Source organism: Equus przewalskii, chromosome 11, assembly GCF_037783145.1.
Source record: "Equus przewalskii isolate Varuska chromosome 11, EquPr2, whole genome shotgun sequence".
NCBI lineage: Eukaryota > Metazoa > Chordata > Mammalia > Perissodactyla > Equidae > Equus > Equus przewalskii.
In genome coordinates this window covers 3,094,057-3,107,586 of record NC_091841.1, presented here as the reverse complement: position 1 = coordinate 3,107,586, position 13,530 = coordinate 3,094,057, and the positions used below count along the sequence as shown (strand labels likewise).

Sequence of the window (13,530 nt, the reverse complement as noted above, 5' to 3'; positions counted from 1 at the left end):
AGAAAATATAATTCCAGTTACCGGAGGGGAAGGGGGAGAGAGAGTGAAAGGGGTAAAAGGACACATGTGCATGGTGATGGATGGCAATTAGACTTTGGTGGTGAACATGATGTAGTGTACACAGAAATTGAAATAGAATGATGCACACCTGCAATTTATATAATGTTATACACCAACGTTACCTTAATAAAAAATTAATTTTAAAAATCCACATTAAAAAAAGAAAATATAAGTCCAATTGCCAATAATTACCAATAAAAGTGAATCCTCTAGGGAAAAAGAAAAGTTCTTGTCCCATAATCATCTCACTGGAAGCAAGTACTGGAATTAAAGAATTGTGGGCCTCTGCTGCATATAAACAAATTTCTAACACAGAGATTTTTGTTCCCTTCTATAAAACCATAATCTCATATACAATTCTGTCCACAATATCACAGGGAAGACAGGATGCAGTGGAAAGTAGAAACTCAAATGGCTTAAAAAGAAGAAGAGCTTCCACTAGGATTCCTTGATACTTAAAAACCATAGTCAAGGTGAACCTGAATACACTCTATTAGGTCTTGAAGATTAGGAAAAGAGTGTCCAACATTTATGAATCAAATCTTGGAAAAACGAAGACAACAGACTCTACTTTAAGTCTAAAAGAGATGAATCCAGGAGAGGGAAAATAAACTCCCATTTCACACAGAATTATAAAAAAGAACTTTTTCGGTATCAAATAGAGGACAAGCTCAAATAGAGGACAAGCTCAAATACATAAATAATTTCAAGAAGAGTCTATAGATGGCAGATCCTTAAGAAGTTTTTTAACAAAAATTAGGGATAACCACGTTACCATGATAAACGCTGTCTGTTAAAATCATAAAATATGATGATGATTTTCCATAAAGTATCCCAATGGCACTCCTTCTAGAATTAGGAGTCTGAGTTACTGATGCAGTAACTGTCCAGTGTTGCTCGTGTTCTTACGGTCTCTTTTTTTTAATTCATGAAGAATGCTTTTCTTTCTCGGACTGTCTCTACAAATGTACCATGGTATTACCTGTTCCTCTTCTGAACATTGTGGTAAGGTACGAAGAAAGATGGCTTTATTTCTAAGATGGTGATCATTTGGTTCATTTTCATGAGGAAATTTTATTGAAGTAAGTATGTTTTCTGAAGAATCAGTTCCAAATGCTTCTCTTTTGGTCACATTATCCTCTGAAATGGCAAGTTACATAACATTAGAAAACATCCACCACCCATTCTACTTTATTTTGTGTTTATTGAGAATCTTTCTTCCAAACAAAAAAATTACTTTTCAAAGAAATCTAAAAATTGAATGCTTGAGTCATTAAACACTCAACTTTACAAAGTTATTTCTAAAAATGCATGAAAGATAACACTATTTCATTCACTATTCAACAAATACTTATTTAAGCGCTTACTATGTACCCAGTACTTTTCTCAGCCAGTTAAAAGGTCAATAAAAGTACAGTACTTGCAAGACTCTTAGATATTACCTATCTCATGTTTTTCTAAATTTGAGAGAGTTTTTTCCTTATAGGAAAGCAATGTATGGATGATTTTAGAAAATTTTTAAGAGAGAAAAATTAAAATAAGAAAATCACTCATAATCCTACAAGACAGAGAAGCTGTGACAAAATTTTTTCAGTAGCTATTTTTCTCATCTTTTACCTATGCATCCATATACTTCTAAGAATCAAATGGAATTATACTGTATGTACTGTATTATAACTCAACTTGACACCAATATTTCTTTCCATATTATTGAATATTCTTCTCTCTAATGGTTATAGAGGATTTCGTTGTATAAATGTAAATGTCGCTTATTTAACCAATCCCTTATTCTCAGCTATTTAAAACTATAAACAATGAATACCTTTGTACTAAATCTGTACACATTCATGATTATCTCCTTAAGAAAAGTAAAGAGTCTAAGAGTAATCCTAAATTAAGAGACTGAGAAAACTGTGACGTCATGATGCCACTTACAGAAATGTGGGGGATAAATTCAGATGAGAGGTAATGAGTTAAGCTTTGGCCAGGTGCATCTGAGGTGCCAGGGAAACTGAGGGAAATGTCCCAGGGCCAGCGGCAAATCAAGGCTAATGTGTAGAGAGTATCACAGCTGCAGGTAAATATCTGGTAGTCAATTACACTGGGGGAATGGTTTAAGCCATAAAATTACTACTATTAGTAGCATTATTAGTAGTAATATTAAAATTAATAATAAAGGTTAACATTTATTGAGTGTCAGACACTCTTTAATGAGCACCTCATAAATCTCATGTAAGCCTCACAACCACCCTAGGGGTAGGTACTGTTAGTAGCCCTATTTAACAGATGAGGAAACCAAGGCTCACAGAGAAATTAAGTAATTTGTTCAAGGTTACACAGCTGGTAAGTAGCAGAGTAGGGATTTGAACCCAGACCTCCTGACTAAGAACCCATGCACCTAAGCACTGTGCCATGCCACTTAGAGTAACAAAGCAAATGAAGGGAAAGGGTCCCTAGAGAATAGAAGAATGAAACGGAAAAAAGAAAAAAAAAATCCCAGGAAGGAGACAAAGGAAAAAAGTTTACAACAGTACAAGAAGAACCAAGGACGCAGGGTACATTCGAAAACTTGATTTGCTTGCTGCCAATGACAACAGCAAATACAGGCATCTACGTCAGTGAGCAAGAGTGATAAAGAAGTTCAAAAGAGGCCAAGTTGCAGAAATCAAAGTATTGCCAGGTTGGAGAACCCTGTTCCACCCCCTTAGGATATTCCACCATGAACGGGTTCCTGAGACACGGGGACTGTTTATCTGTGAGCTCCTTAGGCGGTGTTTAAGGGGTCACGAGACAGCCTCACCCAGCAAAGTGGCCATGCTTGTTTTTCTTGAGCTGTTGGTTGCATGGCATCAAAATCGATGAAATTCTTGTTGTTCTAAGGATCACAGCCGGTGCAAGCCCAGCTGGAATCCTTTGTTTGCTTCTGAATACCCCACCATTGGCGGAATGAAGACTTGCAGGGATATCCATAGACATTAACATTAGCACAGAAGCACTGTTGGGGAGCAGAGGTAAGGTAACCTACTCTATAACACACTATTAACTCAATAAGCCAGAGGAGGAAAACACAAATACTGACTGCCTCACTTTCTCTTTAAAAGGGCTATGTTAGTAGTAACACAAGCTCAGGCCAGCTCTCTCTGCTGCCTCCTGCACCAGTACCCGTAACTCCTAACTAGCTACTACCGGGAGAGGTGACTTGCCTCGGGCTTCAACAAATCTCTAGGAACTCTAATGTGCAGTCACTAGCCTGGCCGCTAGGGTGTAGGGGCTGGGGGCCGAGCAAGGTGACATGACGGGCTGTCGCTAAGAATACTGCTGGAGTAGCCAGACCATCAGATAAGTGAGGAAGAAATGGTCTTAGGACGTATCCTCCCCAACTTCTTCCTCTTACAGCCACAGAGATGTCCGAAATCAGTCCTAGGGCAAGGACAGCAGCGGTGGCAGGGTAGAGCAAGATAGGCATGGAAATGCTTGGAAACAGGAGGAGTTTTCTGAGGAATGAAAGTGTTCCTCAAACTTCATCAAAGTTAGAGGCAAGAAGACTTCCTGTGGCTCCCTGCGAGTCCTCAGCGCACTGTTCTAATAAGAGGTGGGCTGGAAGAATTCATTCTCCCTGCCTAGCCTCTAGGTCTGCAGAACCTAGGCCCAGTACTGCCTAAGACAATGCTGCGTGGCCAGGACAACAGTGCCGTAATAGTCCACTGACTGAAATACTTGAAAAGCACCGTGATGTCTGGGAAGAACAGATGTTCTGCAAGGACAAGGTCTGTTTGTTCTCATAATCATTCGATGTACTCCTCTGCCATTTCCAATAAGACGTTCAGGTTATCTGACAGATAACCAGATGAAACTCCTTCGAAAGAAAGAGGAAAATAGGATGAAGTCTCAGCTTCTGATGCTGGTGTTGAACTAGTGTTGGAGTCTCAGAGCTAACAAAATTTCTTGTTCACTCTTAAGACTTCTTCCTTCTATAAACCTCAAGCTTTCATTCTTTAAATACCAGAAGATCCAGAAAAGAACTTGTCGTCTCTCTGACTGAACCTACAGTTGCAGCCTGCTCCTCAGCCCTTGAAAGCAGTTTCACAAGGCTCCATGCCACATCACTCCAGAGGCCCAGACGGGCTTCCTATAAAGGCTTTTATCATTTTTTTTAAAACAGCAAATAATAAATCTCTTGGCAGAATGAGATAGGAAAGAAGTTCTTTTTCAATATGATAATGTCAAAATGGCAGATGTTGGCACAGCCCAGAATCCGAAGTGGCCTAGAGCCTGATTAGAGCCGGACGCTGCTTCCCAGAGCTATCCTGGGGGCGGCCCACGCCTGCCACCCAAGCGTCTCGTCTCTTCTGCTTCTGTTTCTGTTTTTCATCAGAGTCCTTCTCTATCTTTCATCTGATCCCTAATGTTTCTTGCTTTGAAATACGTGTCAGACATAATACACTTTAGAAGTCTAACGGCAATATTTCAAGAACAAGTAGGTTACTGGGACCTGAAAGAGCATTTCTTTGGGCATTTCTGAGTCAAAACTTCAATACAGATGAAACAAGGGTTTTTTCTAAAGGTTTCATCATTCCGAAGCAATGGAATTTCAATTTTCTTTTGATACCAAACAGATGAGCTTCCAACGGATCTCCCTCACAAGGCCACCAACTAGACCTACAGTGTCTAATCTCAGGCCAAAGGAGAAGTTACACTCCTTGGAAATCTTGAAACTACTGATGCCTTGATCTAATCTAATCTTGACTAATCCTGTATTGATTATATATCTTCCAGATAAAAGTGATCACTTTCAGAAAACTCGATTTTGAAAGAAACTTTTTAAAAATTCAAATTCATCCACACGAAAGCCAGACTACATGATAAGGAGCACCACCACATCTGCGGGAGAGTTTCCACAGATCAGCACAACCAACGTCAGAGCCCAGGACCAAGTCCCTCCAGCCTCCCCTGAGGGTCTGTTCTACACCATGGTCAACAACAACGTAATTCAAGAGCTCGTTCGCAGTCGCCAAGAGATACTGAACATGTTGCTAGAAGGAAACAAAAATTCATGGGGGACAATTTGTGCCACCCCGGGTAGTTGCAAAAAGCCTTCTGCAAAGAGAATAGGGGATAAGCAATCACGCTTACAACAAGGCTGGGTACTTTCAAAGTCAGGGGTGACTGTCACATTACACCCCTAGCCTAGAGCAATGACTCTCTGGACAATAACATTTCCTCCTGATTTGTCCAGCCAAACTAGTTCACTTCACTGTTTCTTGATCACATGCTCCTTGGTATCTGGCCTCCCCTGGAGCGATAGTCATTAGGATTAAATAAGCAATTTAAAAACCAATCAATCATAAATCAGAATAAATCCAAAGAAGCTAAATTCAGCAGACAAATGTTTTGTCTAAATTCCCTTTGCAGTGCTCTGAATTCCAACCGTTTTATGTCCTTCATTTGAGAGGGCACAGGGAGAGGAGGATTACCTCAGCCTGGCCAGTCGAGAATAACTGTGCTTTCCCCGAGGCTGGATGATAATTGACTCATTATTCACAGTCGTAGCTCTCAAGCTGCCAACACACAAATGCGCAATCCTGGCTCAGAAAAATACATGTTTCAAAAGCCCAAGTTGAGGGACACAATCGCAGAGAGATGAAATTTTTGAAATGGCTGGTGTTAGGCACTTACGGAGGAGAAAATGTGAAGAGTGTAAAGTTGCTGAAAGTTTATTTTCAGGAACAAAATCTGAGTGGTAGCTGAGTTATGCAACTCATCAATCCGCAAGTTATATTCTGGGCACCAACTACGTGCAAGGTGACAACGACGGGTAAGACCCAGTCCCTGGCCTTACAGAGTTCACAGACTAAGCGGTTAAGCCAAGCGTGCAAACCACCAATTTAGAACACAACTAAGGCAGATGACACACAGGAGCGCAGTCAGAGATGGGAAAGTCACCATCGGTTTGGGAGAATCACAAAGGCTTCACGTAGGCATGGGGCATGTGAGCTGGGCTTTGAAAGAAAGCCAGTGACAATTTCAACCAGTGAACCTTGTCAGGAGCTGTCCCACAAAGGGAACCTCGCACAAGCAAAGCCCCAAGGCGGAAAGCACAGGGCCTGAGGGAGAATCACCAAGTATTCCAGGAAGATGGGAGTACACATTTAGGGACACAGATGGGTGATGTTTGGAGGGCCTGACAAAAGCTCTGTAGTTTACCTGGGCCCTTGGGAGTCACACTCAGAGCTGTGCTCTAAGAAGATGAAATGCACAGAATGGAGCAGGTGGTTCAGACCCTGGGGTCAAAGCACAAAGCCATTCTAGCAATCCAGGTGAGACGTAAAGGGAGCCTCAGCATGGATTTAAGAACGGAAAAAAGAGCTCACAAAGTGAGTTCTTTCTGTGTTTCTAGAACAGAAATGAAGACACTATCTCCAAGTGGTTGTTTTCTCTCTCGATATCTCAGGATATTCGCCTTATCTTTCCCTTGCAATCTGTACTATTCTTTTACTTTCATTTGGCACGCCCTAAGTAACTTTTTTTTTTTAACAATCTCTGTGATAGTGAAAGCAGGTAATACAGCACGCTTGCAGCCTGTCAGATGGATTATGCTGTGGTGCAGAGGCCACTGCATCTCACCCCGTAAATAAGCTCAGCTTCCCAATGGATCTAGTCCAGGCCACAGAAAGGGTGGCCCTGAGCCAGAGCAGATGCAGGACAGTTGAACACAGCTTCCCTTCCCTCCGAGGGTCCCCGACAGGGTGACAGCTGCTGGTGACACTGTCTACACAACATTGGATCTTGTTGCATGCAGGAAGTTCTTTTCTTTTTGTATCACAGTCCTTATGTACTTAAAACTTTCAAGTCTATGTGCAAGTGATTTATTTTTTAATAGGAAATATTCACAGACAAACAGGACTCTCCTGGTTCTTGAGACAAATCCAGAGTCACAAGGCCATGTGCTTATCCAGTGAAGAACTCCAAGTAAGGATCTAAGCAGCCACGAAGAGTAGCTCCGCCTCGCCACAGCTTTATTGAGGGGTAATTTACAAAACTCACTCATTTTCAGTCTACATTTCAGTGATTTTTGGTCAATACAGAGAGTTGTGCAACCATCACAAGTAAATTTTTGGATCATTTCCATCACCCCAAAAAGGTCCCTGGTGCTCATTTGTAGAAACTCCCTGTTCCTACCTCCAACCACTAATCTACTTTTTACAGCTATCGATTTGCCCCTTCCGGACATTCCATATAAAAGGAATCATAATGGGGCCGGCCCCGTGGCCAAGTGGTTAAGTTTGCGTGCTTCACTGCGGCAGCCCAGGGTTTTGCTGGTTCGGATCCTGGGCGTGGACATGGCACCACTCATCAGGCCACGTTGAGGTGGCGTCCCACATGCCACAACTAGAAGGACCTGCAACTAAGATATACAACTATGTACCAGGGGGATTTGGGGAGATAAAGCAGAAAAAAAAAAAGATTGGCAACAGTTGTTACCTCAGGTGCTAATCTTTAAAAAACAACAAAAAAAACCAGAATCATAAGATATGTGGTCTTTTGTGCCTAACTTCTTTACTTAGCGTAACATCTTTGAGTTTCATCCACATCGTAGCATGCATTATACTTCACTCATTTTTTATGGTCAACTACTACTACACACCTATGGATAGACCACATTTTGTTTTTCCATTCACCAGTTAACGAACTTTCAAATGGCTTCCACATTTTGTACCTCCTTGATTCTGATATTGAGTTGTCGATGGACCACTATTGCTAAACCTATTCCAGCAGTGCCATGACACACTGACATCAAAACAAAGGACGATACAGAGTTCCAGCTTCCCTCCCTACCCAGACAAGAGGAGGAATGCATATACTCTTTAAAGCTACAACTCTGATCATCTTATCACCTCAGTATGGTCACAGCCTTAGAATTAGGTCACTTTCTATTACATGGTCCTGTTGTCTTCAGATTTATGTGAAATCATCTGAAATCACCTTGCTTAATTGGTCATTGTCTATCTCTTCCCACTAAAATGTAAGCCTAAGGAGAGCAGTGACCTATCCATCAGGAACCTACTCACAGTTCCCGAAAAGGAAAATGTTCATTCTCCACTCCAAAGGACATGTAACAATTAAGACTGGAACGCAGATTGATACTCACCCCTTCAACCAGTGAACTCACTGTGCACTTGACACTACGCCAAACTCACTGTGCACTTGACACTACGCCAGCCTGGAGGACTAGAGGTGGGGAAGAAAGTTACAAGATGTGGCCTCTGCCCATGAGAAACACATAATCTATTCCCTTAAAACTTGTACTCACTCAACTGCAGGTTTTGCGTGTCTTTCAGCCAGCATTTCCATGTCTAAGATCTACCCAAAAGAAATAATTAAGTATATGGGCAAAGATTTCACTACAAAGCCAGGAATGTCTAATCTATTCCCTTGAAAATTTTTACTTAACAAAGCCCTTAAATTTTTGCATATCTTTGAACCGGCATTGCTGTGTGTAAAATTTATCCAAAGGCCATAAATAAGGAGAGCGCAAACATGTAGCCACTGAAAAAAATAAATAAATAATGCTGAAGTCATTGCAAGGAATTTCAGGCTATCCATGCCCTGTCTGCCCCACCTCCACCCCCTCTGACCTCAGCTCCACTCCTGCACCCTTGCTCAGGCCGCTGGGGCCACACCGGCCTCCTCACTGTTCCCAACCAGCCCAGGTGCCGCTGTCACCACAACCCTTCACTCCTTGTTCCTTTGGCCTCAAATGCAGTTCCAACCAGTAGCCTCAGGCTTAACCCCCTCACTTCCTTTCAATCCTCATTCAATTTTACCTTCCCAAGGAGGCCTAACCAGATCACCCTACATAAAAATGCAACCCTATACCCCACCAGTAAACATGATCCCCCATATCCTGTTCTGTATTCTTTCCCTTTTCCAGAGTAATTACTATCTTCTAACACACACTTTTCTCACTCACTGTGTTTATTGTTTGTAGTCCATCTCTCCTTCCAGGATGCAAATTCCCTGAAGGTGACAATCTTTGTCTCTTTTGTTCACTTATGTGAGCAGTGCTTGGCACACAGCAGGTGTTCAATAAACACTGAATGAATGAACATGTGCAAAGCTGCATCATTTATAATAGCCAAAAATCGGAAATAAGTGTCCAACAAAAAAGAGGATGGCTAAATTAACTATGGCATATCTGCACAACTGAATACTATGTAGTCATTAAAAGTACTGTTAATCATATTTATTGATTGGGAAGATGCTTATAATATAATTTAAGGTGAAAAAGCAAATTATAAAAAGTATGTGTAGTATGATCTCACTTTTATAAAATAATTATAATAAATTTGCTGAATATATAAATGAATGAAAATATTAGGTTGTGCCCTTACTATAATTCAGGTACTGTCAATACAAATAAACAAACATATATGTATATGTGTGCATTTTTTATATATATAATTACTTTATCCTAATAACAAGTCTATGTGGTAGAGGTTATTATACCCATTTTACAGATGATAAAACTGAAGCTCAGAGATCTTAAGTAACTTCCCCAAGACTACCTAGTTAGGAAGTAGCAGAGCTTAGATTCAAATCCTGATGGTTTCCAAGTCTCATGTTCTAACTAATAATTGTATCCATATATACATATCAATAAACAGCAAACTTGAGGAAGGATATATACAAGTGTGGTTTATCTCTAAGACACAGGATGATGGTTTTATTAATTAGTTAATTGGATATAGGTGTGCCTACACAAAAGAGACACCTAAAGTAACAACAGCTTAAACAAGATGGAAATTGTTTTCTGTCTCATGCAACAGTAGACATGCAGATAACCCAGAGCTAATATGGTTGTTCTGCTCCACAAAGTCATCCTAGAACCCAGGCTCCTTCTATCTTTCTGCTCCACCACCCTTCTCCCCGTGGTCCAGGATGGTGCACCACCACACTCGTGCTCCAAGCAAGAGGATGAAGAAAGAAAAGAAGAAAGTATGTACGTCTGTTCCCCTCTGTTATTAGTGAAGGCATGGTTTAAGCTACTGTTATCAGGGAGGCACCAAAACAGAGCAGCTGAAACAAGAATTGTACTTCTGTCTCAGTTACCAGTGTAGGGCTGGTGGGCAGGCTCCACCTCATGAGAAGACCCAGAGATCCCAGGTGGTGGAGTGTCCCGCCAGCCTCAGCAAGTGGCTTCCATCTTTGGGTCTAGGAGTTGCTCCAATAATTGCCTATTTCCAGCCAGGGGAGCAAGGATACAGAGTCCGGGCACACTTCTTAAGGACATGACCAGAAGTTACACACATCAGTTCCCCTCACTTCTTATTGGCACAGAACTAGTCAAATGGCTATATCCAGATGCAAGGAGACCAGGAAATGTAATTTTTATTCTGAGTGACCACAGAGTAGCTAAAAATTCTATTGCTATAGAAAAAGTATGTTTTTTGTTTTGCTCTGTGTGTTGGTGCCCCTCTGCATTTTCTAACTTTTCTACCATCAACAAGAAAATAAGCTTTTATTTGTAGAGGTGAAAAGCATTTTCTCCAACCAAGACTCCCCTAGCCCTCAGTCTAGGGAGAATGCCTCTACGCATCTCCCTCCTTTTTAAAAAGTCCCTCCTGGAAATACGCAAGAAGAAAAATACATATAGAATATTTTACATTTACATTTTTTATATTGTAGACTCAAGATTCCCTTAATATTTAACTTTGATGTCCCTCTTTTAAATCATAGTTACCCTAATCATAAAATTCTACACGAAGTCTTTAAAAGTATGTTCATTTACGAAATATACAGCAGAATAGACACCAAAGGCAACAAAATGATTGGAGGGGCATTTCCTAGGACATGCGACAAGCTGCCTCCGGAGCCGACGTGCTGTCCCGAGTCTCTTGCATGTGCACTTGCTAATGGCGAAGATTCACAAAGGACGCAGTTCTTCTGCCACAGCAGAAGGAGCCAGACTTCCCTGTGATGGAGTAACTTGGGCCTAAGGACACATGCACCATAATCCTTCAGACTTGCAACAGAAGGTATGCTGAACCAAAGCCCACCCTAAGTTCTGACAGCATCATATCCTAGCCTCCACATCACAGACCAGCAGGACCACCGTAAAATTATTCCTGTAACCCATCACATTTTTTTACTGTCAAAGTGCCTTTTAATTAATATAAAACGGTGACATTAAACAAAAAGTTATAAAGTAAAATAACTGTTCTTACCCTTTGGGTCGGGGGTGTAGACAATTTCACAAAAGCTATGGACCTTATGCCCAGAAAAAATGCAACATATGCAAAAGCACAGAATTTTGAGGAATTCAGACACTTCCCTGTACCCCGCCTTGATCTCACTCAGGGCATGTTTCTCAATGCTGGTCTAAAGTCAGTAGAATTACTGAATCAGAATTTGGGAACTGATCCCCAAGAATCTGCACGTTAACAAGCATCTCCCAGGTGATCTTTACATACGCTCGAGTTAAGAGTCCCAAGGAAAGATCCTATGGAGTAGAATCTAAAAATTGAGAATTAAAAAGAAGTATCTGAGACCTTACCTCTGTCAAAGCATATAAACATCTTTGCCTGAAGCTGACGTGTAGACATACTATTTAGTCCATCCACCAGAGGCCAGTGTAGGATTATTCCCTGAGTTGCATAGTCTTACACTATACAATAGACGCTGCAGAGAGACACTCTACAGTAATATACTATGGTTGGTTTTAACTTCTTCAAGGAACAGAGTGTGGACAACTTACGCTGTAGACAGTATTTTACATTTTTTATATTGTTGAGTTAAGATTTCTTTAATATTTAACTTTGATATACTTCTTTTAAATCATAAATAATCCCTGTAATCATAAAACTTTACACTTTAGTAAATCTTTAAAACTTACCAAGTACCTTCTTGTATATTTCATCTGATGCTCACCACAACCCTATGAGCCAAGCCGAGCAGGCAGAACTATCCCTGATTTACAGGGTCAGAGGGAGTGAGCGAAGGCCTGGAATCTCAAAGAATTCATAAATGCCTGGACCAGGTTTTCTGAATCCTACGCTAGAACAGTACCCTTTCCCTTCCACTGGCCCCGCTCACGACAGAATGAGAAATATAAGGGCAGTGCACTAAACTCTCCGTGACACTAAATCCCAGCCAACTAAACAATGTCCTTCGCCCTCACACCACGGGCCTGCTGCACGAAGACGCACCCCTTCACCTCACACCATGGAGCCTGCCTGCACAGAGACGCATCGACGCAAGACAACCTCGTGTACTCACAGAGGCTGGAGTCCCCTTTACAAATAAATGCTTCTTAGGAGTTTTCAAACTTTAGGAGGTAGAATAAACTCTTATGCACAAATCTGGCATAATCTAAGACTCTCACACTGGCATACAGCATTAGGGCAAGGCAAGAGCAGACCTTTCACATTCCCTCATTTTTTCAGGACACTTCAAGACATCAAAAAAAAGCTTGAAGTAGAAGAAGAACAAAAAACAGTCTGAAAATCCACTATTCTAACCATTCTTATTGCTCTTTTCTTAACTCATACAGCATGTTTATTCAATCTAAAACTGAAAACCCCACACCAAAGGCGATACTCTGGGTAGTGTTTTATCAGCACTATGTAAAGAGCAGTTAGTATTGCCTTACGAATCAACTTCTAACTATACGGTCTATAAGCATATAGATGGCTACTGTGCCTTCCCACAGCCAGAGCATTCAGAACACACAGAACACAGAAATAAATAAGAACCAAATATCAGAGCGGGGACCCATCTTGTATTCCCAGATTCTAGCTCAATGCCTAAAATATAGCAGGAACACGGTCAACATCAAAATGACCTCAACATTAGCAAGAACTGGATTGACTCTTTAATTAGGGACTAAACCCAATACCCACAAATTAGATGACGGCTACAAGTCATACAAAGGATAATCTATGGAGAAAGGGAAGAAGAAAACACGGTACTTGATTCACAGTCCCTTTTTCCTAATCAGCAATATTCCTACACTATAAAACCTAACGCAAAGGTAGGCTAAGTCCGGAAAACACACGAAAATGGTGTCAAGACCCCTCCCCATGCTAACAGAGCACTGGGCTGCAAGGAGGGGTGCTAACTGGCGTCACCTGAGTCCATCTCATCTGGAATGAATCCAAGTAGAAAAAAAAAGACACAAAAAATCTCATGCTAGACAGATTGCGGTTTGATTTTCACATAAGGAAGAATTAAGAGTTTGGTTAAGATAAAGTTTCCTGTTTGTATCCCTTTGGGTTTAGCTGACCATTTCAAAGAAAATATTATTGTTTTATAGCTGAAAGAGCATTTTGCTAAAACCATCCAGATTTGAATACATGCCCACTCAATTGAATCAAAGGATGCAGTCTAATGACCATGTCAGTTTCGGTCAAGTAATTTACCCTTTTCCTTCAGGTACAACAATACATTCAACAACAATGAGTAAAAGTAACG

At 41.0% G+C, this 13,530-nt stretch overlaps 1 protein-coding gene across 5 annotated transcripts in view; it reads right to left on the bottom strand.

Moving 5' to 3' along the window:
• The window catches only part of IFTAP (intraflagellar transport associated protein), a 56,750-nt gene that overhangs the window by 15,845 nt on the left and 27,375 nt on the right, over positions 1-13,530 (bottom strand). For all 5 annotated transcript variants that reach the window (XM_008534233.2, XM_070564843.1, XM_070564845.1 and 2 more), the window contains one exon: positions 1,043-1,200. In XM_008534233.2, coding sequence (XP_008532455.2) covers positions 1,043-1,200 — 158 coding nt within the window. The remainder of the gene's footprint in view (positions 1-1,042; positions 1,201-13,530) is intronic.